At 36.6% G+C, this 26,112-nt stretch overlaps 1 protein-coding gene across 4 annotated transcripts; it reads left to right on the top strand.

Annotated features, from left to right (window-relative positions):
* Positions 1 to 319: 319 nt before the first annotated feature.
* LOC117783158 (F-actin-uncapping protein LRRC16A) lies at positions 320 to 26,033 on the top strand. Of its 4 annotated transcripts, none has more exons than XM_034620416.1 (21): positions 320 to 1,214; positions 10,598 to 10,695; positions 11,939 to 11,989; positions 12,055 to 12,183; positions 12,275 to 12,358; positions 14,333 to 14,559; positions 14,800 to 14,961; positions 15,018 to 15,115; positions 16,100 to 16,287; positions 16,352 to 16,429; positions 17,946 to 18,279; positions 18,338 to 19,325; positions 20,561 to 20,723; positions 21,538 to 21,612; positions 22,218 to 22,238; positions 22,702 to 23,305; positions 23,690 to 24,097; positions 24,685 to 24,801; positions 24,861 to 24,917; positions 25,114 to 25,553; positions 25,816 to 26,033. In XM_034620416.1, the coding sequence occupies exons 1-21, from the start codon at positions 1,178 to 1,180 to the stop codon at positions 25,903 to 25,905; spliced, it is 4,449 nt and encodes a 1,482-aa protein (XP_034476307.1). In that variant the 5' UTR covers positions 320 to 1,177; the 3' UTR covers positions 25,906 to 26,033. The 4 variants fall into 4 exon arrangements, with proteins under 4 accessions (XP_034476307.1, XP_034476308.1, XP_034476310.1 ...); XM_034620419.1 differs by lacking the exon at positions 320 to 1,214 and adding an exon at positions 3,898 to 4,146; XM_034620417.1 differs by lacking the exon at positions 22,218 to 22,238.
* Positions 26,034 to 26,112: the final 79 nt, after the last annotated feature.

Raw genomic sequence — 26,112 nt, 5'->3', positions numbered from 1 at the left:
CAGATGTTATGTGAGCAGTAAAATCTTATACCTAATAATACCTAATATATACCAGAACATGGTAAATTATAAATACTAAATCAGTAATTCCAAAACAAAATTTTTTATATCGACAAAATTCTAACAAAAATTCTGCACAAATTATAAAAATTCTAGTTTCAAAATTAAAAATTTGATTTAAAAAAGTATACAATTTTTAAGTTACCATTTTTGGCATAGTTACCAAAGTGGTGCATGCTGCCATATCGGAAAAATTTTCAGGGTGGCAGCCCTGGGACAGGGTGGCAGCCTTTGGGATAAAACAGTGTTTCCACAGCACACAGAATGATTCGTCGTGTGGTTTTGTTCGGTGCGGTGCCAGCGCTGATTTTTTATTAATATTTAAGTGCAATTTTTTGCAAACCACTGCGAAATTTCTTAGTCAATAAATTAACAGAGCGGCGCGTTGAGTCAATTGATAGAGCGCCACTCAGTTTCACCACAAGTGTTCAATTTGTTGTTGGCATCGAAATTAAACGCGAATGCGGCAAAAACAAATACCAATCGAAATCGAAGAATTGCAAAGCAAATAATCAAATTCAAACAAAACGAAAACGGCAAATAAAAAAAAAAATAAAGCAAAAATAATCTGCATTTATAAATGTTAAATAGGCATAGTGTATTTAGGTGTAGGAATTATTATTATTAAGAGTAAACTCTCGAAACGAGATTCGAGTTAACCGATCCCCCGACGAGGGTGGAAAACCGTGAAAAGTGTATTCAAGTGTGTGTATGAGTGTGTAAAAAAAATAAGAAAAATTTGTGCGTCTGTGTAAACGATGTGAAAAACCGTTGCCAAAGTGAAACAACACACAAAATGTCTGAGCAACAATTGAAGGCTGTTCCTGTTTCTGTTCCTGTTGTTCTTGCACGGGATGCGTCGTAGTCAGAAGAGCCACAAATCCAGTTTTAAACGAGGCGTGTCGGGATTGAAACTGTATCGACATCAGCAACAACAACTACAACAACAACAAACGCCAAATTGCTTTTGGCCCTTTCCTTGCATACAACACGCACTCTCCCCCCTCTGCCACCGTCTGCTGGTTATTCCTGTTTGACTTCATTTTCACTCGCTGCCAAATTGTTGATACTTTCGCCACAAGGCTTATAAATAACAACACAATTTTGGACAGTCAAAATGTCGACGCGTTCGCAATTAACCAAGGACCTAAATGGTGAGTAATCATAGAACATAATCTTAATCATAAGCTTTCTATAGACAGACAGAGCGAGAGAGAGAACCACACATAAACACACCCACACACACACTCTTGTGTCGCCTTCTTCTTTTGTTTTGAAGCAGTCAGAAATTGCATCTTTGCATCCCCTTTCGTTTGTTGTTTTTGTTTTCGGCTTCGACTTAATGTTTTGTTTTTGACATTTGCCTTCCGCTCTCTCTCTTGGCGCACTTCCGTTTTGCCACACTGGCTGTCCCCCACTCCCCCCGCTTAGTATCCTGTCAGCAGTTTGACAAGCGCTTTCCAGCGACTCTGCAACTGTAGCATATTTTACACACCGAATACACCCAGAGTAATGCATGTATTAGTGTCTTTTCTATTTCACATTCATTCGCATATTTTGCGCTTTTTAATTGCTCTCGCCATGATATTTAATTGAGCTGAAACTCAGTTTAGTGTTGCAAAACGAAAAGTAGAAGGAACGATAATAATAACAACAGCAACAACAACAATAATAATAAAAAAGCATTGCTCAGAAGCATTGGGCGCATCATTTATGGCTTTATAACTGCGTGATAAACAAAATCAACAGACAGACAGACAGACATATGTATGCACATATGTGAAATACAATTGAATGCACGCATTGTCTGTGTGCCAACAAGCATACATATGTAGTATATGCGTGTGTGTGTGTGTGTAAATCACTGTTAGTCAGAGCTTTATTTGAATACCGTTTAAGGCGTTTCTTTTGTTGTGATATTTGTAAACACAGCTGATCAGATCACCAACGAATTCAATATATCCTGCAATGCTTAGATTAAAAAAAAATATGTAGTATATTTTATTGTTTTAATTAAACATGTGATATTTATTTAAATTAATTTTATCTATAGCTACACTAAAATAGTCACCGGAAATCGGTTAACGCTTGACAGCGCAACAGCGCAACGAGCGTTAAAAGTTAACAACAACAACAGGAATAAAAACAACAACAACAACTGTCAAATGAAATCACTCAAGTTGAGTTCTATAGAGTTAGAGTTGAGGCAGCTCCCCAGCAATTTTCATCAAGTTCGTTGGCATTCTCGCTAATTTGATTTGAGTGCAATGACAGTGGCAACTCTGGCGAGCCTAGAAGCAGTCTCTGTCTCCCCACCTCCTGTTGGAAGGCGTTGTCACATTGTCTTGGGGGGCTGGAAAAACCACTCACCAGGTGCAACTTTTGTTATTGTTTGTTTGTTTGTTTGTGCGCCTGCTGAGAGTGCAGTCAACTCCCAATTAGCTTAGCCCAATTAGCAAAAAAAGCTCTAACTTAAACGTAATGTTTGATGCTCATAATTCACCAAATGTTTTCATTTTCAACTGGAATTTGGAGCAACCAAATTGACAACTTTATTTATGTTGCCCCTTCGATTTGTTGTTGCAGTTGCAGCTGCAGCCCCCACCCAAAAGCAAAATAAATTCCAGCGTGAAAATTAAGTCAAAAAAATAAAAAAAACTGGAAGCAGGCGCTGCTCGAAACTCAATTGGGCGTCTTATTTATGCCAATGTCTTTACTTTGTTGTTGTTTGGACACCTGCCGCCGTCAGAGACTGTCCATTAATCATTCTCCCCTCCCCTCTCTCACCTCCCCGCCTTCTGCCTTCGCCTGATAGCGACCTAATCACGGGTCTTCCAGATAACAGGCGACCCCCGTAATTAAGCGTTCTTAACAAAACGCCTAATCATAGTTATGGCAACAGGAAACCTCAAACTCAATTTTGATATCAATTACGGCGTAAAATTACACAAATAATAAAGTTCATTTGCACTAAAAAAATTGTTAAATACGATTAACAACATTTGTATACAAAATAATTGAATTACAATTTAGTGAATAAAAAGCAAAAAGTTCTTTGAAAAATGTTAATATTATTTATTTTTTATACATTTGTTACTTTCCGAAAAATTTGTTAAATAGTTTAAGAAAATTATTTTTATATATTTTTTACCGCTACTCATGCTGTTTGTGCAGTTTTGTAGCACACACCTTTTGGTCACACGCAACGTTCACGCTCTTTCTCCTTCCCACGCACGTACAAATGTATTTGGTACACTTGTACCGAAACTAATACATTCCTTACGCGTTGTTAAATTTTCTTAGCTTTTGTATAAATGGTACAATTACCTATATCTACTTTATTTTTTATTTTTATTTAATTATATTTCTCTAACTAATACATATGTATAATTACAATTGATTAATGATCCTAACTCTATACATGTTTTACTATATTGTATTAAATTTAATTTAATGTTATTAGCAATAGACTATATATTCTTTTAATTTTGTTATTATTATAAAAATCATATCATTTGCAATAATATTTTCAATGCCAAGAAATTATTGTCAAGTGCGTTAAGAAACTCAACTAAATAATTGGACCCAACAATTTTACCTATCACACTTGGTACAAAGTATTTTCATAAAGTGGCAACCGTGTTCGCACTGCCATTGGGCAACTCTCCCACACAAACTCTGTCTCCCTCTCACTCTCTTAATTTTGCTATACGTCAAATTCACGCTCTCAATTTCAATGCTTTGGGGCGGCTGATAAAAGCAACGTGCTGATAAGACGCGATCGCAATTAGCACAGTTCGCTTTCAGTGCTGAATTCGTCGCGCTTTGTGACTGTCCCACCCGCTGGCAAACGTTTGTACAAAAGACAGTCCCGGGGGGCTAATTGTCTTAACCCAACTGTGTCAGAGAATTCAATTCGTAACACTATATTAATATTGTTATTGTTATTATTAATATTTGTGTTGTTATTGTCGTTAATTGTATACAAAATGTATACAAACGAAATGATGAATCATATCGATCAGTATTTGCGACGCATTATCGAGTTGCAGATACGCGATGTGGTGGGCAAAACCAAAGACAAAGGTGAGACACATGCAACTTGCAACAGCCACAATTTAGTACTTGGTTTCTAAATGCGTCATCGCTTTTTACCCCCTTACACAATGAATACACTCATGAATAGTTATAACATTTACTGACCACACAAAATTATTGCGATAATCAGAGACACTGAAAGTGCAAAAGAGTGAATGGGAGAGAGAGAGAGAGGGGGAGAGGTGTGAGGTGTGAGAGAGAGCTTATTTTTCGCACTTCATAAAACAATCGCACCTATTTTCAACTGAAATTCACTCGCTTAAATTTTACAGCTCGCATTGTTGTTGTTGCTTTGGTTATTGATATAATTGTTGTTATTGTATTGTATTGCAGTTGACGCTTTGTTTGCAAAATGCAAACACGCATATCTTTAAAAAGCTTATCAAAAGCGTCAAAGTCGTTACATATGCAAACAGAGAATTGATGCAATAATGTATTACAATATATTTTATAAAATTGCACATTTATTATATCGCAAACTTTTGCTTAAAAAATGGAAATGGTCAATTCGTTACCCTAATAATAAAAAACAAGATTAGAAGTTCCTTTGACAAAGTTATGGCAGTTTAAAGTTGGTCAGTTTTTTTATCTAGCATCTTTACAAGAAAAAATTATTGTCCTTTTTACAATATGTCTCAAAACCCAGTTTTAAGTGGTGTTTTATGCTAAGGATAAGGATTTGATTATAAGTTCAAACGTGAGATTTTAAATTTTCAATTTGCAATATTCCAAAGGGGTACCCTGATAAAAGTAAAATTCAAAATTCGACTTGCCCTTGGTCATAATAAGTGCAACTATAAATTAGCTACAGAAAGCGAAATTCATTCACACACATTTGTATGAAGTTGCAATAGAAAAAAAACCAGTTTCCCAAATATTTATGGATCCACTTTAGCTTCATTGAAATTAGGTTGCAAAACTATAGATATTTATTGGATGGGATAAGTCAGCGAAGGCCATGAGAGTTTTGTGTGTACACATATACAAACACTAATACATAGATACATAGATACGTGTTGATTGACCCCTGGCTGACCTACATATTGCTCTGCAATAAATGCAGCCGCTCAATAATCCAGGCAGCCAATTAAACGTTCTGCCATTTGCTCATTTGCAATGCAACTAATGGCAAATTGAAATTGTATGCAATTAGTGTTAAAAAGCTGACCATTAACCGTTTTCAATTCGCTCTCGCTCGCTCTCTCTCTTGGTCTGCCACGCTCTTCCGCTCTCAGCAAGAATGTTGCGTGTGCCAGTTTCTCGTTTCCCGTTTCTTGTCTTGCTCCATTTCCAGTTATCCTGCCTGCATCTTGCGTCTCATTAGCGAACACACATTTTGCATTCGCCGCTAAACGAGACAATTTCGGCAGATTGAAAGTTGGCGGCGAAGTCGCAACTGGTTTGACAGCATATTAACTTTAAGAAGAAAAAAAAAATAAATATAAAAAGAACACGCAGAATTGACACCAAGCAACCAAAACTAACGCAGAAAATAAAATGAAGAAATTGAAAAAAAAAAAATTGTTTTGCTGCTCCATTTTGAGGTCGCCTGGGTGAAATGGTGTCACCTAACAGCAGCAACAACAACAACAGCAACAGCAAGTGACGTTAATGATGCGCCTGCACTGCTCGCTCTCGCATCCCTGACCCCTTGCTGCCCAATCGCATTGGCGTGTTCCACTTTTGGTTTTTGGAATAGAAGCAACACTAAGAGAGAGAGGCTGAGAGAGATATAATAAGTGTACGAGTGTGTGGGTAACCTGTCGCTTTCTATTGCTCGTCATAGCTTTAACAATGTGTCCGCTGCTCAAAAGCTCAGCGTCGAATTTCGCACAGCAGCAAAAATTGCGTTTTGAGGTCAAATTAATTTAAGCTCACGCCCACTGGACCATAAAAAGGCACAGGTGCCGACTAAAATAAATACAGTTAGTCAAGTTAAATATGTACGTATTTCATTTAATTTTGTATTTTCTCATAACATCAACTAAAAGTAGTAAGAATAAAAAACAAAAATGTGACAGGCAGCGTCTCGTCTCTGTTATTCATTTCATCTTCAGGGTCATTCAACAGACCCAATGAATTGTTTACAGTTTTAGCAGCATTTATCGCACAGCTGTCCATGTTAACAGCAACAACAACAACAACAATGACAGCTGTTAAAAGAGCACGCGAAAGTAAATTGCAATAGCCGCCAGTCTGTCTGTTGTCTCTGTCTCCCTCTGTCTGTTGCCTCCTACTCCAGCTGTTCGCCCCCTTCTCCCTGCTTTGTCCCTCCCTCCCTGCTCATTGTGCAAATATAATTAACATAACGTAAAGTAATCACAAAGTTGTGTGTAAAGAAAACGAAAATAAAAATCTTCGTTTAACTTTCTTTTGTGCTTCGGTTGGCGTGGCTTTTGCTTTGATTGGCGGCTGCTGTTGCTGCTTCTTCTTCTTCTGCCTGTACCGTTAGCTTAGCGGCAGAGGCCTTGTCCATTGCTGTTGTTGTTTTTGCAAACATTGTAGCGATTGTCGCATTCTTTATGAGTTGCAAAACAAGTGCTTGTAAGAAGATTGATCAAAAGTACTTACATATGTTTATACAGATGTGTGTGTGTGTGTTTACTTACATGTGCTTGTGTGTGTAGTCGTATCTATATTTGGGCTCTGCTGTGCTTAATCCTTTGTCAGTGGGAAGCTTTAAGCTTGCTTTGACATACATACAGTGGATCACAGCTTATTTGACTCACCACATTTTTATATTTTGTATGTTTGGTTTTTATTGATTAACTTAGATAATATATATTTAAATTTTAAAACATAAAATGAAAATATTTAGCTTAATTTAAGAAATTAATAAATTCATTTAAAATTTGTAATATGTAAGAATAGTGGCTCAAATAAACTGAGAGAAATTCTTTTGCCAAATGTAAATCTCATATATTTTTGTTTTTAATTTTTAAATAAAACTTAAATCCAAGAATATTATTATTTCTTTATTTTAACTTGTTCTAAAAAATCAAAAGCCACTTTAATAAAATATGAGAAATAATAAAGTGACACAAAAGAAATTATATTTTTTAAATAATAATAAAATGTAATTCATTTTTAATTCTGTTAAAGCAATAACTTGACTTACTGTGCACTCATAAACAGTGTTTTCAGTGACTGTCAAACCTAACAACGGATTTTAGTGCCATGTTCATTTGTTCTCGCCAAAGTTTTGACAGCCTTTGTAATACTAACACAACATGTTTGTATCTGAGTACATGTGTGTGTGTGTGTGTGTTTGCGTACATGTAACAAAAAGAGAGCACAATCAACAAACTACATAAGTGTTGTAATAAAAGGCTCAGACAAGATGACACACACACACACTCACAGAGAGAGGCGGTGACACGCCCACAGTTGCACTTGTAGCTGAGTATTTTGAACTCGTGTAATCTGCGGCCATTGTGCCGAGTTGTACTGCAAAAAAAGAAGAAGACGAAGCAAAAAAGTAGCAACAAAACTTTTGAAAATTGGGTCACACTCTATGTGTTTCCTCTGCAAAGTGCTTAGAATTCTGTCAATGTTGTAATACGGGCTAAATCCGCAACACAGATCACAAATCTTTTATCAACTCCCCCAAACGTATTTCGATAATGTTGCAGCATCGGTTCTTTGACCCCAAAACACTAAAGTTATCGTGTTATCGCAGTTATTGACCTGTGCGCTTATCATAGGAAGCAGAACCATTAAAGTCAAATTTCCTTTAAGCGGAAATGGAGTCGAGACGGCCAGACGACAGGTGGAAAGGTGAACAGATAATCAAGAGATGGAAGCATGAAATACGAACGGAAAATGAGTAATACAATCCAGTAGTATATATGTATAATGTCAATGCCAGATATCAAACATTGCATATACATATTTACTTACTATACAAATGTATATAAAGGCACTTTACTCTGTTGTAAACTCTTTTCTAAAGATAATAAATTTTACAGCATTTGAAAATCTGTTTTTAATAGGGTATCATAAACTTGCCACAACGAATGTAGTATGAATCATATTAAAGTATAAAAAAAAAGATTTAGTTCAGCTATAAAATAAGTGCAAAGATAATAAAAACTAGATTTCTTTTATAGGCATAGCTAACTTTTATTTATATATTATTTAAATTTTAAAAGCTAGTGTATTGCCGGTGCAGCATTCAGCTTAATGTATGCAATTTCATTGCCGCAGACAGACAGATGCTTGTTGGTATGTATGTTTGTACACATGAGCTGCGTCATCGTGATATTGACATAGTGTCAAGCGATGTAACAGAACAGAACAGCAAGTGCACAAAGTAATCATCTCGTCATAATGTTTGTGCAAGCGAACGAACGAGCGAGCGAGAGAGAGAGAGAGTGAAAAAGAGCGGGCGCGATAGAGCGTAAGCTCAAGAGTCACAGCTGTAAAAGTTCATTCACTTCATCTGCAATTAAGAGAATCAGCAGCCAAATGTTTTGCCGTCTCTCAGTTAACTGTCAATGTTGCCGCTTGGACGCTTCACTGGCCAAGCTCGATAATGATGTTGTTGACTATGATGATGATGATGATCTTTTATCATTGTCATCGCTATGCCCCGGAACCAAACAATATTTTTCTTCCTCCACTTTTTGTTGCTGTTGTTTTGGAATAGTTGGCGCCGTTACAAATGCCGCCCGTGGGTGGAATTGCCAATATGTTTGTGTGTATGTGTGTGTGTGTGTGTGTGAGTGTGTGTATGAGTGTGTGCGTGTCTGTAGGTCTTAACAATCTATGTTTGGGCTCATAACACACAATTGGCACTTGTGGCAGTCAAAGCCCCCTAATGTCTTTCTCTGCTTTTGGCCACATTTCTGCGGCTATTTAGTGAGTGTGGTCAGGGCTCTAATTGCTCCCGCTGGTCTTATATGGCATACTCTATGCAAATCCATTGCCAACAAACATATAGACTCATGTCTTTATGTCGTTACATACACGTACATGTTTGCTTTTCACTTTCCACTACAAATTGTGTTTATGCATGGAATTTTGATGCCCAAAACGATACAATATAGATTTAGCCTGGGGGAAATAAATACAATAGTACAGCTAACAAAAGTCTACCTTTGGGATTAATTCTTTGACGGCAAATCACTGGAATCTCGCTGGAATAACTGTATAGTGTTTTTCACTGTAACTTTGACTTCGTTCTAAATATATAAATTTTTGATTTATAGCTAGGCTCATTGGAATAAAAGAGAAATTTAGACTGTAAATGAGACTTAAATTTATATGTAGTTAAGTTCATTGGAATAATAGTGAAGAGTTTCCTCTGTAAATTTAATATTACAAAAGATTAAACTTTCGAATTGCAATTAATCTAAATGGAATAATTGAGATTCACTTTTACATTTAATTGATATTTAATATATAAATTACTAATTAATAATTATATTAATTAAATATTATTATTATATAATTAATTAAATATTATAAATATTATTTATTACTTGCTTCTCAAATATTTAATTTTCTGAATTAAATTTTCAACTAATATTATTTAATAGTTTGTTTCTTTCTGCTTTGGAGTCTTGGGATGCTATTGCCGTTAGTTGACGAAATTTTTGACATTTCCATTCCATTCTGTTTGTTGCCTTCGGGAACAGCACATGCCCAGACAAGGAGTCATAACTCGCTTCGGTCCCTCCTCCCCGTCTCCCCTGTCCGGTTTTGTGACTGCCTGTGAGCATACTTGAGATTTGGCGTGCCTGTCGCATGACATAATGCCTTGTTCCCGGTGCCCACAGCAACAACAGCAACAACAACAATCAAAGTGTATTGCGTCCTCCTCCAACTCCCCAAGGTTCCCCTTACCGCTCTCAGCTCGCCTCGCGTTGTTGGCATTGTCAAATGCACATGAAAATATCTCACTTTGAATAAATTCGTCATCGTTGCGAGCAAGAGAGAGACTGAGTGTGTGTATGTGTGTGAGTGAGTATGCGGGCTTGTGTGTGTGTGTGTGTTGCTATGTTAAGTAGCTGGAAATGGAAATGAATACAGGGATTGAGAGCTGAAATTGGAGTGAGATATGGAAGGTGGGGGAATGTGGGAATGGGGGTGCTGTCTGGGCCAAGGGTTGGCTTAGCAAAAATTTTCAAACTGTTGTTGGCTTCATAAAGTGCCTACGTGTTTGGTTTGAGAAGCGTAAAACGTAATAGGCAATATACGAGGTGCCGTCACCCCGAAAGAGTCACAATGATATAACCCCGCAAATTGGCATGCACAACAACGCGACAATGCATAATGTGATAGATAGATATAAATGTTCAAATACGTATAGCTTTAAATCTATCTTGTGCATATTTAAATAGCTTTATATCACGTAATATTTAATATAAATTTGTTTCTGATTTAATTTTAATTTTTTATTGTTTCTCATCGTTTTCTATTTTTTTTTTCGTTGCAGAAAGCGTCAAGTCTGTACTGGGCCGACACACGAAGATCTTGGTCAAGTATATGGTCAAATTGGAAACGAAAGGCGATAAAACAGAGAATCGTGTCTTGGTAAGTGTCGATTAGATTGGAGCTGCAGTCAACTGCCAATTGGAATTGGCCTTCAGGTGTTTCTGTTGCTCTTCAGTCAACTCTCATCCTCCCTTCCCTTCTTCACTCTTTCTCGTCCTCCCTGTCAGCTTCAGTTGTGGGCCAACACTCGACACTCTAATTTGTATATGAAATTGCACGCTAGGATGCATCGCTTGCGGCTGACAGGCCAAATTGCATTCAAATGTTGATACCCTATAATGAACATTAGACACAAGCGGGTATATTGGACAAGAAATTGTAGTTAACGACGGATTTTTTTTATAGATTACCTTAAAATTCAGTTGCATTTTTTTTCAAATAAACTATATGTTTTAACCAATCATAAGCAGCTTTAAAGCTATCAAGAAGCTTATTTTTATACAAAAAAGTCTAGTTTGAGCTTTATAGATTCGGTTTGTAACTTTTAGTGAATTTACTTGTCGTCAGTTGCTATTTATTACAGATAAGTCACTTAATATATATGAACTCTAGAGATGTAGCTATACTTTTTTCTATCCCAAGCTTTGGCTGGAGTTTTTAGCTCAACATTGTTAATTAAAGAGTGTGTAAGTTTTTGTATTGCCAACTAACGACATTTATCTGGAGTTCATTTTCATTTCTCTCTACCTCTTTTTAATCTTTTCTCTTCATCAACCTGGCAAACCATTAACTTGGCAACTGCAGAAAACCTTTAAGCCTTTCAATATCGCAACGAAACTCAATTAAAAAGTGGAAAGACTTTGAGGCAAAATGTACTTAAAGTTTTTCAGTTAACGGACAGTAAAGTTAACTCTTGGTCTGTAATTGATATTTTTGTATAGCATACTTAACGGCATTTTGTAGGTTACCTGAGACTATGCTAATTTGTCGCCTGGTCGCTTTCAAAGTCACATGACTGGAAAATTGATTTGCTTGGGTCGAGAACTTAAAAAGCCGCTTATGTTCTAAACTGAAACAAAGTGTCCAATTACCCTCCTGTCTCCCCATTAATTCATTCCCTGCTGCTTTTGCATTGTCAAGTGGCTAAATGAATTATAGAACGCACTTTGATATCCAATTAAAAGCTGCTCAGTTTTCCTTTTAGACACGAAAGTCACAGGAAATTCAGTTACTAAAAGTCCCTTTGTCTGCCTTCCTTAATGGAGGTATATATAAATATATATATTCCTTTTTCCCCCTTTTCTTCTCTGTACTAAAATGCAGTTTGTTTTTACTTTTGCAGGTTTTTACACCAGTTCGCATTTATTTGCTCAGCGCCAAGGTGCCCACAAAGGTGAGTCTCAACAGCGTACTGTCTTATCAAACATTTGTATAAATATTTCATTTCTAATATTGCAGATTGAATGCCATTTTCATTATCTGGATATTGTTGGCGTCGAGAGCAAAAAGTCAACACATTTCTCAATCCATACCAACGATAGGCCATATTCATTTGCCACAACCGGCGATGCGGGCAATTTCAGCTCGGTAAGCAGCTCGCAATTAAATAACTTTTTATATTCATGTATCGTCAAAATGTGATGAATTATTACTAAATCATGTTGATTTTTGTTTTCAGAACGCTGATGTCATTCTAACCGATTTAGCCTCGGCCATTAAGCAAATATTTCCAACAGTTCCTCTCAAATACATTATTAAAAAGGCAAGTTTATATATAAATATTATAAATATCTGTTCGATTTTAAGAAAACTTTTTGTTTACATAAAAATAAGAATAAACAACAAGTTTCAGCCAGATAACTTTAAAATTCAGTTTGATAATTAACTTTGAAAGTTTGTAATATTGTCTATTTTTTACGTTCATGACACCAAATTAATGAAACTTTGAAATACAATACAACTGCTAGAACTGAATTAAATTCAGGCAACGTTATTGTGTTAAATGAATTGAGAAAAACTTTTTAAGTTTTTTGTGACATCAGAACTTTTCTTTAGCTCAGTTTTTCGCGAAACTTTTCTGCAAAAAAGTTGACAGTTCACAGCACATTGAAGATAAGTTTAAAGAGAACTTATAAATGGATTTCAGTTATTGTTCACGTTCATTACATTTCTGTATCATGCGCAACTTCTATAGGGAACTAATAAATTTATTATTGCTATTACGAACTGATTCATCGAACTGAAAGTAAAATTTGTATGCAAATCAAATGACGTAAAATGTATAAAAATCAAATCAAAGCTCGATAAGAACTATTTTTAAAATTTAGGTACCCGCATAACAAAAATTATACTTGTTGAAATTTTCAAATAGATACATTTTTCTTTCTTTCTTTTCCTCTGTTTCACTCCCTCAAAACCGCAACAACAACGTCATTATTTTGTGCCCATGTGCAAATAATTGCGTCTTTATTGTTATTTTTTACTTGACTCACTCAGTTTGTCTTTAATTAAAGCCAATTTTAATGCTTTAATGTATTTAACGTGCTGTTGGCATTTCACCCACAGCAATTGACATTTTGCAAAATTCATTTTTGAATCGCATTTTCATTTCTATAATTTAAGCAATCCACAAATTGAGGCAATTTACAGAGAGTTGAATAAATACAACTTTTTATAAAGCACACTTTAAAGTTTTTCGATTTTTTCATTAATTTATATTTTTTGGAGCTTCTATAAAAATGTAAAGAATCAAATTAATGTTAGTGAGTACTTTAAAGGCGTTATATAATAAAATAAATACATTTTCAAATCTATATAATTATTAAAATTAAAATAGGGTTTTTTCTTATTTTTTATTTTTAAAATGAAATAATTTGTATAGAAGAATTCTAAAAAATTGCTTCATTCATAAGGAAAAATTCAAGAGCTTAATTTTCCTATTTTTTCGAATCTCACAGACTTTTCTTTGTTATTGTCTCAATTAAGTAATTGTTATTGTTGCCGACCTACAAATTCAATGCATTTATAATGCCCCAAGTTGTCTTATTTGTTGTTGTTGTTGTTGCCTGCATTTATGCAAATTTATTAAATCATCCCGCAGCTACCCACACACTGTCAGCAAATGTTATTATTGTTGTTGTTGTTGTTTGTAATAGAAGACTTTACATGTTTATGGGCAGCCAAGAGTTGTGTCTTGGGTGTGTTAGCAACAACAACAGCAACAAGTGTGGGCTGCCACAAAACGTTAGATAATTGCCACAAGGCACGCGATTGATGCGGCAAGTGTTAAGTGTTAACTGCGATGTTGACGCCTTTATCAAGTCTCTCGCTTTCTCTCTTACACATATACACCAATACACACCCATGGTCATACAAACTGACTTAAAAGTTTCAAAAATGTTGTGAAATATAAACAATTTTAAGCAAAGTTAAGCTAGTTGTCATTTAGTTGACTCGGTCAAATCGGGGGATGTTTAATAAATAAATCTTTAGTTATGCTATTATCTGCTAGGCTTAAAAAATTATAGGTAACCCGGTGCCCGATTTTAATGAACAAATTATTAAAGCCAACTTTTAAGAAATATGCATAAAAACAAAGTATGTTTTATTCTTAATTTTTAAAAATAAATATAAGCTGTGATATAACTTATATCATATAAGTGCTGTAGATAACGTATACGCAGCGTAGATCCAGCTTCAACAATTTAATGTAATTTACTTTCCTATTCATTTACAGATCGATATACAACCGCCGGAGCGGGAGACCATCTTCTCGGAGGAATTTCGACCCTCGGATCCGCGTAATGTTGGACCCTGCGGAGGATTCAGTGCCCAATATGCCTGCATGTGCGATTTCCATGGAGTGCCGTACCGCGAGGAGGTTGCCTGGGATGTGGACACCATTTATTTGTCCCACGACACGCGATTGCTCAACCTGCGCGATTTCGATCATTTGGAACCCAAGTGAGTCATTATTAATAACTACATTAAATCATAAGATCAATTATTCAATTTAAAAAATATATAATAAAATATTTAAAATTTTGAGAAAATATATTTAATTATTCTGGTGTACATAACTCATACGCAACGTTATCCAAGTTCAAAAATTTATTAATTGATAAAAATAATTGAAAAAAATGTTATTTTGAGTCACAATTAATCTAACTCATTATTATTCTATATATTTTTCTATGCTGACAGAGACTTGATGGCCATAGTTTCGGCCCTGGAGTATAATACGTTTTTTCGTGGTCTAAAGGCGGCGCATATGCGTTTATCGCATGAGACTTTGGAACGCATTCTGCACGTGCTCAAGCGCTCCATGTGGCTGGAGGAGCTGCATCTGGAGGCCTTAGGCTTAAGGTAAGTTCATGCAACGCATGCAACAGACATTAAAATAATTACCTGTCATTTCACAGGTCGGATTTTCTGAATAAGCTATCGATATCTGTGATTACGAACAGCAGTCCAGCGATTCGTACCATCGATCTGAGTCACAACATAATTGAGGATAAAGGTGAGTGCTTGTGTGTGCGGTATAATCCCCCCCTTAACCCCTTTTACTAACCAACAAGTGACCCGCCCATGGCAATCAGTTGCATTTTGAGTCTGTTCTTTTTTACGTGTGTGTTTCTAATCCAATTAATCCAATTTAATGCGTTTCTCTTCTCCTCTAACAATTAACAATTATTGTTATTTTTTTCTGATTATTTATTTGGTTTGTTTATCGTTGTATTTGTCGCGTTATCGTGTCGTCTTGTCGTTCTTGTAGGAGCAAGCTCATTGTGCGCCCTACTTGGAAAAATTGTACAAGGTTTGCAGACCTAAATAAATAAATAAATCAACAATTTTTTTTATACTCAAATATTACTCAAGAATTGCAATCACTTATAGTTATGTTAATAATACCTCAGGGAAATAAGTATATGTGGGTGCGTAATTTATTTAAAAAATTATATAAAACGAATAGAATTTCTTCATAAATAACAAAAGTCTAACTAGTATAATATGACCATAAGATAAAAATAAAGCTTACAAAGTTCGACTCGTTTTATGTGATATGTTAAATAAACTATCTACAATGCACATAGCTTTTTCCCTGAAGTGCTTTACTATGTAATCTTGTTGTTGTTCTTGCTGCCATTTGCTGTTCATCAATATGCAATAACATATGTATTATTATCTTGTGTGGCCAAATAAAACAAGTTTGTTTTTTAATCGGATAAATCATTGTGTTAAATATATTTCATTAGAGATCTCTGATTTTGAATTAGTTGTGATCCAAAATTTTTATCAAATGGCCACACAAGTCTTAATTCATTATAATTATATTCGTTAAATCATACGCTTGTTTCTCACGCCTTCTGCTCTCTGTGTACATAAAACACTTTTATCCATTGGCTTAACATCAACTATTATATTAAAATTTACTCATTTTTTGATTATTATCCGATACTATATTTAATGGCAATACTCATAATCACTTTTTCTGTTCGATTAGGCGCCATACATTTGGCCGGGCCCATTGCCAAGGTCTCCAAGGGTCTTTGTAAATTGGCCTTGGCCCATTGCGGTCTTACCTCAAAGGGCGTTAATCAGATGTCACACTCGCTGTCGCTCAATCAAAGTATTTCCAATTCGCTCACCTATCTCGATCTAAGTGGCAATAGTCTCAAGGATGATATAACCGTAAGTTAATCACAAAAATTATTAAGCTAAAATATAACAAATTTTTAACTTGGCTTTATTTTAGAATTTGCACAATTTTTTGGCTCAACCCAATGTGCTGGAGCATCTGGATCTGGCGTCGACTGATATTACGCTGGAGAATGTAACTTAACTTACTCCTTAACATATTTTCGAACTCTCCTATCTTTGTCAAATCTTCACCGATATTGCTAAATAATATCTTTATAATCATTTTGCATTTAAATATTGTTCATTTAAAAAACTTAATTGTTTTCGAGCATCAGCCATCCATTACTCTTTATTATAATACCAACCCCTTCAAAAAATGTTAAAAACTTTGAACTCTCATAACTTTGTCAAAACTCAACCGATTTCCATGCGGAATATCATTTTGAACATTGTTTGGCCTCCAAATTGATTCTGCATTTAAATTTTGTTCACTTACAAAAATCCTTTTTTTTCGATTCTAAGTCGTCTATTATTAAATTTTCCTTACCAACCCCTTGACATTTTTTCAAAAACTTTAAACTCTCATAACTTTGTCAAAACTCAACCGATTTCCATGCGGAATACCATTTTGATCATTGTTTGGCCTCCAAATTGATTCTGCATTTAAATTTTGTTCACTTAGAAAATCCTTTTTTTCGATTCTAAGTCGTCTATCATTAAATTTTCCTTACCAACCCCTTGACATTTTTTTCAATAATTTTGAACTCTCATAACTTTGTCAAAACTCAACTGATTTCCATGCGGAATACCATTTTGATCATTGTTTATGCAAATTGATTCTGCATTTAACTTTAGATGACTTCAAAAATTTAATTTTTTTTCGATCATCAGCCATTTAACATCCAATTTTCCTTACCAACCCCTTGACATTTTTTCAAAAACTTTGAACTCTCATAACTTTGTCAAAACTCAACCGATTTCCGTGCGGAATACCATTTTGAACATTGTTTGGCCTCCAAATTGATTCTGCATTTAAATTTTGTTCACTTAGAAAATTTAATTTTTTTCGATTCTAAGTCGTCTATCATTAAATTTTCCTTACCAACCCCTTGACATTTTTTCAAAAACTTTAAACTCTCATAACTTTGTCAAAACTCAACCGATTTCCATGCGGAATACCATTTTGATCATTGTTTGGCCTCCAAATTGATTCTGCATTTAAATTTTGTTCACTTAGAAAAATCCTTTTTTTTCGATTCTAAGTCGTCTATCATTAAATTTTCCTTACCAACCCCTTGACATTTTTTTCAATAATTTTGAACTCTCATAACTTTGTCAAAACTCAACCGATTTCCATGCGGAATACCATTTTGATCATTGTTTGGCGTGCAAATTGATTCTGCATTTAACTTTAGATGACTTCAAAAATTTAATTTTTTTTCGATCATCAGCCATTTAACATCCAATTTTCCTTACCAACCCCTTGACATTTTTTCAAAAACTTTGAACTCTCATAACTTTGTCAAAACTCAACCGATTTCCGTGCGGAATACCATTTTGAGTATTGTTTGGCCTGCAAATTGATTCTGCATTTAAATTTAGATGACTTAAAAAATTTAATTTTTTTTTCGATCATCAGCCATTTATCATAAAATTTTCCTGTTAACTGTCAAATTAACATTGCTTTAACATTTCTTTCTGTTTCGCAGTTGTTTGGAGCTCTGTTGCGCGGCTGTGCCACGCATTTGTCGCACTTGAATGTCTCGCACAATTCGTTCAGCACGAAGAAGGGCAAGGAGATTCCGCCCTCGTTCAAGCAATTCTTTACGAGCACACTGAGCCTGAAGCATCTCAACATTGCCGGCTGCAAGCTGCCAATGGAGGCGCTAAAGAATCTATTGCTTGGCCTGGCCTGCAATGAGTCAACAGTGGGATTGCATCTCGATCTCAGCAGCAATACGCTGGGTACCCAAGGTGCCCATGTCTTGGAGTCCTGCATACACGGCGTTCGCGTGCTCCAGAGCCTGGACATCAGTGACAATAGTGAGTAACATGAGAATTAACTGAAAGATCTGGTTTTAATATTGATTTTCTTGAACAGATTTGGATGCAGAACTGGCGCCAGTGTTGACTGCCATCTCAAAGAATCCCTCGATCCGCACGTTGCATCTGTGCCGCAGTTTGACGGGCATGAAACCGAAGCATATTCCACCCGTGATGGATGCACTGGTCAATCTCATACAGAAGGATGACTTTCCACTCGTGGAACTCGTGCTGTCGGAGAATAAGCTGAAGCACGATCTGCACGATTTCATCAATGCTCTGGGCAGCAATCAGAGCCTGCAAAAGCTGGACATCAGTGGCAACTACATGGGAGATGTGGGCGCTCGTCTTCTGGCCAAGGCTCTGCAGATTAACAATCGATTGCGAACCATTTATCTGGACAAGAACAGCGTCACGTTGCAGGGATATGCGGACATTGTGTATGCTCTGGAGCACAATCACAGCATGAGGACAATTCCCTTCCCAGTGTTCGATATTGCGCCGCATCTGAAGAATCATCCGGAGAAGACAGATGCCGTCATGCGAAAGATGCAGGAACTCCTGCAACGCAATTGCAATGGCCTAGTGCGTGCGAATGGCCAAGGATTCAGGCTGCAACATGGCTTTATGCTCTCCTCGACACATCAATTGGTGGATAAGTTGGTGGCTGAGACACAGGATACCATTTCCATAGCTAAGGGAGTGGGTGATAATGTTTCCGCCGTGCAGCGTCTGATCAGCGATGCCGAGAACTGTAAACAATTGATGCCCAAACTGCAGGAGGCCGTTCGCAATGATGCCCATCCCATTGAGATGAAGCTAACCCGTGTGGCCAGCGAACTGAGCTATACGATCAAGAGCTATCTGGAGGAGACGCTGGAGACCATGATACGCACCGGCATCGAACAGTGTCCCAAAACCCTAGGCAATCAAATTGTTGTTCAAGATTTGCGTAAAGCTCTCAACGAGCGTCTGCAAATACCCGAAGATTTTCTACAGAATTGTCTACTGAATAATGCCGGCAGCGAGATAATGAATAAAGTTGGGTGAGTAGCTAAAACACCAAAAAGATACTGAGAGAGCGAAATAGCGAGAGAGGGAGAGTGACTCAGGCAGACACTGCGACGCGATCATCAATTGAAGCTGAGCAAATACTCACACACACTCACACACACATAGATACATATGTTTTCAGAGATGTGTCAAGTTGTGAATCATTTTTAAAGAGAATTCTGCTCAAAACGTTGTTGTTATTTGCTTAGTAACTTGCTTTAAAATCTTAGTAAATTAAATATTAAGTTGAGTTTGGCTATAAAATTAGAGCGATTGCAAGAAAATTATTTTATTTAGCGCAATAATTAGTAAAAATAATTATAACATTAATTGTTTTACAATCAGACGGTGTTAATTAGACCAAAAAATTATTACAAAAATAATTTTATCTATTTATTTACATCTTAAAATAATAATTCATGGCACACTGTGTCTAACATTTCAAATCTCTGTCTCTCTCTGTCTCTCTCTCTCTTCATTCGTTTGCCAAGTCTCTGATCAGTGCATATTTAAAAAGAAACAACAACAAAGTCGTATTGAAAAGCTCGCTCATCCCTAACAGCTGAGCTTGCAATAATTTGTTTTCAAAACACGCTTGAGACGCGCGCGCTCTCTTCGCTCTCACCCACACACGCATACGCAGACTTACGTGTGTGTGTATCGAAGAGAGCGGGAGTGGGAGAGCGAGTCAACATAGAGATAAGATTAAGCAAACACAAAATAACTTAACAGCTGAATGCATTTCCATTCGAAAGGCCGAACGGCTGCTGTCGTGCGGCTCCCCAAAAAAACTTATATAAATACGTACTTATGTATATGTATGTGTGTGTATGTGTGTGTGAGAGAGAAAGAGAGACAACAGAAGCAGCCAAGGCGAATTCAGTGTCAGTTTTGTGCCAGTAACAGTGCCGTTTAAGTTGCCACCGCCAGTGAGAGTTTTGTTGTTCTTTTTTTTCCTGTCGCTTTTGCCCAGCTGTTTGCTGAGATGGGCTTGATGCGCACCTTGTGTTGTTGCTTTGGCAACGGCAAAGGTGTCGGCGAGAGCGGACTCAGTAGTTCTGCCTATCGCAAGTGTCCCGACGAGGAGCAGGAGGAGCGGAAACAGTCAGAAATAGTGGAAACAGACCAAAAGTAGATAAACAATAAATGACATTTTATTAACATATATACATATATATTTTTAAATGCATTACCTTTCTCTAATCTTGTTTGTTTTGTTTACTTTCAGTGAGATTGAACAATCGCTAGCCGCCGCCATATCGGATCGTGCCACAGATGAGGTGCTGGAAGCGTTAACCCGCTATCGTCGTGGACTCGGCATTGCCGAATCGCCGTCGGTGCTGCTCGACGAACCGCAGACGCCGGACATTGTGCGCAGCCGTTCCAGTCATGTAAGTAACACACACACACACACACACACACATACAGAAATAGACAACAATCGATAAGTGATATCAAAGGGAGCACCTGTGTTATCAGTTGTTTCCATTTGATTTAATAACAAATGTGATGTCATGAGCTTAAGCCTCAAAAACTTTTGCTTTCATTTTATTCGGCGTTGACTCCAAAAAATACAAATTGGAGCATTCCAGTTGTTTTGTGTAGCGATTGCTGATGTGTGGCCAGTGTTGCAGTGTTTCCAACTCTTCAAGGCCTAAAAAGTCTATATCAACATTTGAAAATAGCTAGAAAATGGTAGGAAATCATCAAGAAAGCAAGATAAAAAAGTAGTTTTTATGTTGATCTTTCGACCAGATCAGTACAAAAAAATCTAGTCGATGTCAATCCGTTTGTATGAGCACCAGAGTGACTCAGAGGCTCTAAGGAGCTGCAAATACAAAAATATCTTTCAATTTTCATTATAATTTTTTTTAAGAAAAAAATTCTTCAAAATATTTAAAAATAAAATAAATTTTTACAACTATATACAATAGTAATAACAATTTGATATATTTTCAGTAAATTTCTTAACTTTAAAAATAACTAGAATTCCCAATAGTTGCCATTTCGCAATTTTTAATGCAATTACCATTAAAAAAAACTACAGATCTGGTGGGAAAATGGCTGAGTTGTCAACACTGCTTGTGTTTTGTTATCAGCAGAGGCCCAAGGCATTCCATTTGTTATACAAAAGTTTCTTTTTCTTATTTGTTTTTATCGACAATTAACGCCCTTACATTTTTTTTTTTTTTTGTTTGTATATAGGAAGCTGAGGGATTAATCATACGACCCGGTGGACGTGGCTCTGTTTTGCCCAAATTGGGGCTGGAATCGCCCACTGTAAGTGTTGAAAAACTCACGCTGCCCAAGTGGATGCAGTAGTCAACAGATCCAAAAAAAAAAGAACAAAACAAAACTGAATTAATCTATATTTTTAAAAATAATACTATAAATGCGAGTAGTGGCTATTAATCATATATTTATCGCGATACATTAGAACTTTGTGTGTTTATAATAAGCATAAATAATTTCTAAACGGGAAGCGAGTTTTTATAAAACCAAACGAAAGCACTTAAAAAATTCCAGTAAAGCTTAACGCGCACACACACAAACACAACAATACATACACTATATATCATTAATAAACTCATTTGATGTGTATATTATCGAAAAAGCAAAGCTCATTATTTTTTTATCTCTCGTGTTCTTCTCGTGTTCATCCTTGAATTCATCCAACAAATTCATCAATACCAAAAAAACAAACAACATCAACAACAACAACTCCTCAACAACAAATGCAACTACATGTTGTGGGGCATTACACAACACTACTTTTTGATAAACATTTATATACATATAATTATTATATATATATATATTAAAACCTTGTCTCCAACTCATTTACATAAAAATCAAAAAAAATACATATATCACAAAACTAAAAGAAATTGGAATATCTGAACCTTGTAAGTAGTTTTTTTTATGTCTTGATCTTACTTACAGTATGTCAAGTAATTTTTTTGACAAAAACAAAAGTGCACATATTTGTTTTTTTAATTTAAATAATTATTTCTTTTTTAAAACTAATCTAAATAAAGTAGAAAACTTAAAAATAATTGTGAATTATACAATTACTTGACAATGCTGAATAGCTATCCTTACTGTACTATTTAGATAACTGTCGTATCTATTGAAACTATCAATTCCCATCTATAAAACTGTCTGTTTTCTGTTTTAAGTTGTAGTTTTTAGCTGTTTTTTTATTTGAATTTTCTGAAAAAAAAAAGGTAATCCCTATCCCCCCTCATCATTTCACACAAAGCTCATAAACCGAAATCGATAACAAACCAATGAATAACAATATTAATTATATTGAATATTTATATATTTCTTTTGATTAATATTTGCATCTTTCCCTCGTCGTCGCAGGCCACACCGCATTTGCCCACAAAACGTCGCACGATCACCCGCAAAGTGCGTCCCCAGTCTGTGGTTGAGAATCTCAGCCTGAGTCACATTCCCGATCTGCTGGAATCACCATCCTCGCACCGTTCCAGCTCCCAGTTGTCGTCGCGCGGCGCTGCCGCAGCTCCAGGTGCAATGGGCATCATTAACTCCACCCACATGGGTGACAGCATCGCGGCCATGGATGATGCTGGCGTCGATGAATGCTGTGACTCGATCACGGAGCTGCCCAGCGCCTCGTTCCAGCTGCAGCATCTGGTCAAGGGTCGACCGAAGCGGGCCAAGACGCGTGCCCCGACACGTCCCTTGGTTAGCGCCGAATGCGCTGCTGGCGTCTCACGAGACATTGGCGATGGCTTGGAGCACTTTTTCAGGCCAGGATCGGTAACGCCCACAACGCTAACGCCGCTTGTTTCGCCCACATCCGAGGAGTGCAGCTCGTTATCCTTTGTGGACAGTCCAACGATGAGTCGGGATGGCAACGGTCACATGACCTCCGAGGAGACCACGCCCATCCTCGAGGAGCGGCGACCAATCAAATTGGAGCGTCAATCGCCTCTGCTCAAGAGTAGGTTTTTCCTCAGACAAGAAGAACATGTTATCTTTGATATCCTTTTCCGAAAAATATCCCAAGATTTATTTAAAAACAACAAATTTTAATTGCATACAAAAATTCAATTATCTACGGATCGTTTCTGAGAAACGCCCAATTTTTAGTACATTTGATAAAAAATTAATGTTCATACGTAGTTAATACACCATTTTTGAGTTAAGTTGTTATATCTTAAAAAATCTACAGTCTTTCACTTTTTTCCCCTGTCAGCTACATATTTTATATAGTTGCTCCATTTAATATTAGGACAAAGCTTTAGAACTGAGAGTATAGTTCGCATATATTGAAGATAAATTGTAAATAATATAAGAGATATTTATTGTTATTTTTGCTTTTCAGGTGCTTCATGGGCAACACGTTCGCGCTCCACGGACAATCTGGAGAAATATTCCCCGTTGGTGGGTCGCAAATCCCCATTGGTGAAAATGCGCACCGAGGGCGGTGCTGGCAACGAGGAAACATCCGCTGCGTTGCCCACAAGTGGTCTGCTCAAGGCGAGCACGCGGGATGATAAAATGCGCTCGCCCAGCAGCGATTCCATCAAGAGTCATGCCACAGCTGGACTCGGTGGCGGAGATAACAATCTTATAGTCAAGACGGGCAATGGAATCTTACGTACACCGATTGCACTGCATAAGCCACGTCCCTGGTCCGTTGTGGGCAGTGAACCGAAGGCCAACAGCGATCTGGTCACCGGAAATGGCAGTGTGGATTCGACCAAAACAACGCCAGATATGTTGGATGAAGGTGACTTAGACTGTCTACAAACAAAACCATAATTGAATCAGATTGAGCAGCACAAAGCTAAAAAAACTTTAAATTAGAAACTAAAATTGAAACACATTTTTTAAGGAAAAAATATTAACACAAAAGCTGGGAAAATCGTGCACTTTTTTTTTACTGTAATGTGTTTGATTTCGGCTTTGGAAAAACTAGGAAATTTTAATTATGATTTTTAATTTAGAAAATATGTAATTAGATAATTATAATGAAACCAAGGGAATAAAAAGCAACTTCCAGAAAAAAATTAAAAATAGGACCGCAAGTTGGGAAAGATGTTAATAGAAATTATATTAAGGGAAAATAATGCAAATTTAAAAATTTGAAAAATTCAATCAATCAGCCAATTGTTTTTTTTTTATTCTATAAAGAGAAAGTCACCAAAAATACAAAATTGATTTCCTATTAATTGTATGCAATCATTCTTATTTTAGTTACATTAAAATGAATTTCTACTTGCATTTTAAATATATTCTTTGGTAATTTTATAAGTATGGTACAAAATGAGTTACTAAGACCTAAGTGGTTTTAATTTATGTTATTCCTCATTTCAGATGTGGAAGTCTTGCATTTCGGACAGAGCGTTAGCGGTTCCATTGTGGGCATCACACCGGGCATTGCCTTAGCAGCAGGCGGCAGCGGCGGTGGCAGCATTGTGGGCATTACGCCAGGTGAGTCAACATTTCAATATATTGCTTAATCAAGTGCTAATCCATTTTCATATTTGCAGGCGCCGCCTTGGAGAAGAAATCTGTGCGTGAATTGGCAGCGGGACTCAGTCGTCTAGGTAAGAGTTGACTTTGGATTGCATCAGAGCATGAGATTGAGTTGCCTGCTTTGAACTGCATACATAGCACTTAGACATTAGTAGCGTAGTATCTGCAAGTTGATATCACTTTCTTTTCTTTTCGTTTTGTATTTTATTTATTTTCATATTATGATTTGTTTTATTCGTTTGCGTAATTGTATTGTCAACCAAATAGACCTGCCCCTCAAGCCGCCCATAATGCCCAGAACCATGTTGAGTGGTGCCAATCGCTCCATTAGCAACAGTAGCAACAGTAGTACCAACAACAGCAGCAGCAACAGCACAACGACAACAACCACAACAACAACAACAGTATTAAACAATCAAACACGCTCAAGGATCATCAGCACGAGCAGCACAAACAGCGAGACACAGGAGACTCTGAGCAAGACAATCATCTCGGAACAAGGAAGAAGCCACTCCAGCAGCAGCAACTGCAGCAGTACCAGCTCCAAGAGCACGGATCATGCCATGGCCTGTGCCAGTTTAATAAGCAATGAGATTCTGAGCATGCGCAATGGACAACTCTCAGCCAAGTCTGGAGGAGGAGGCAGCAGCTGTGGAGAGAGCAACATAAAGAGAATTGCAGGCAAAGAGATCTCAACGTTATTTGAGGTTTGAGTCGGAATTGAAGCCTCTGTCTGTGTTGACATCAATCACCATCAATCATCAGCTTGAAATTTAAAATTAATGCTTTGTTGTCCCTTTTACTTTTTGATGCTCATCACTTTTATGCTTGTGTGTGTCTAAAATTTGTTTAATAAGTTGTGTATTGTTTACTGTTTACCGCATGCCAAAATGCCTAAATGTTAATGTAGATTTATGTAAATACTTGAAATTAATTGAAAACTGGAAATGAATTCATTTTAACCAACAGGAGACATTAGTTGAAGGCCTGCAACGCAGCTCGACGAGACGCACATTTAGAGAGTCGCCCTATACGAAAGAGGATGTCGTTGATTTATAAATTGTCTATTATATATGTGCTCAACTCAACATTCCTTTTTCAACCCCGTAACCCCCCACAAAACACAACCACCAACAAAACCAATCTAAACATGATAATGATACTGATAATAATGATAAAGATTATGATAATGATAATGAGAATGAGGAAAGGTTGCAACTAACTCTCGTACTGAACAATTAATTTAATGTGCAATGGCGCGTGTGT

The sequence above is a fragment of the Drosophila innubila genome (assembly GCF_004354385.1).
Source record: "Drosophila innubila isolate TH190305 chromosome 2R unlocalized genomic scaffold, UK_Dinn_1.0 1_C_2R, whole genome shotgun sequence".
In the NCBI taxonomy this organism is placed as follows: Eukaryota; Metazoa; Arthropoda; class Insecta; order Diptera; family Drosophilidae; genus Drosophila; species Drosophila innubila.
This window is presented reverse-complemented; position numbering and strand designations above follow the sequence as displayed.

Excerpts from the sequence above, each read along its gene's own strand:
- LOC117783158 (XM_034620419.1), top strand. The coding sequence starts at position 4,050 with ATGTATACAAACGAAATGATGAATCATATCGATCAGTATTTGCGACGC. Across the intron at positions 14,560-14,799 it reads TTCGATCATTTGGAACCCAA|AGACTTGATGGCCATAGTTT; the intron begins GTGAGTCATTAT and ends CTATGCTGACAG. Across the intron at positions 24,098-24,684 it reads GCCAGATATGTTGGATGAAG|ATGTGGAAGTCTTGCATTTC; the intron begins GTGACTTAGACT and ends TCCTCATTTCAG.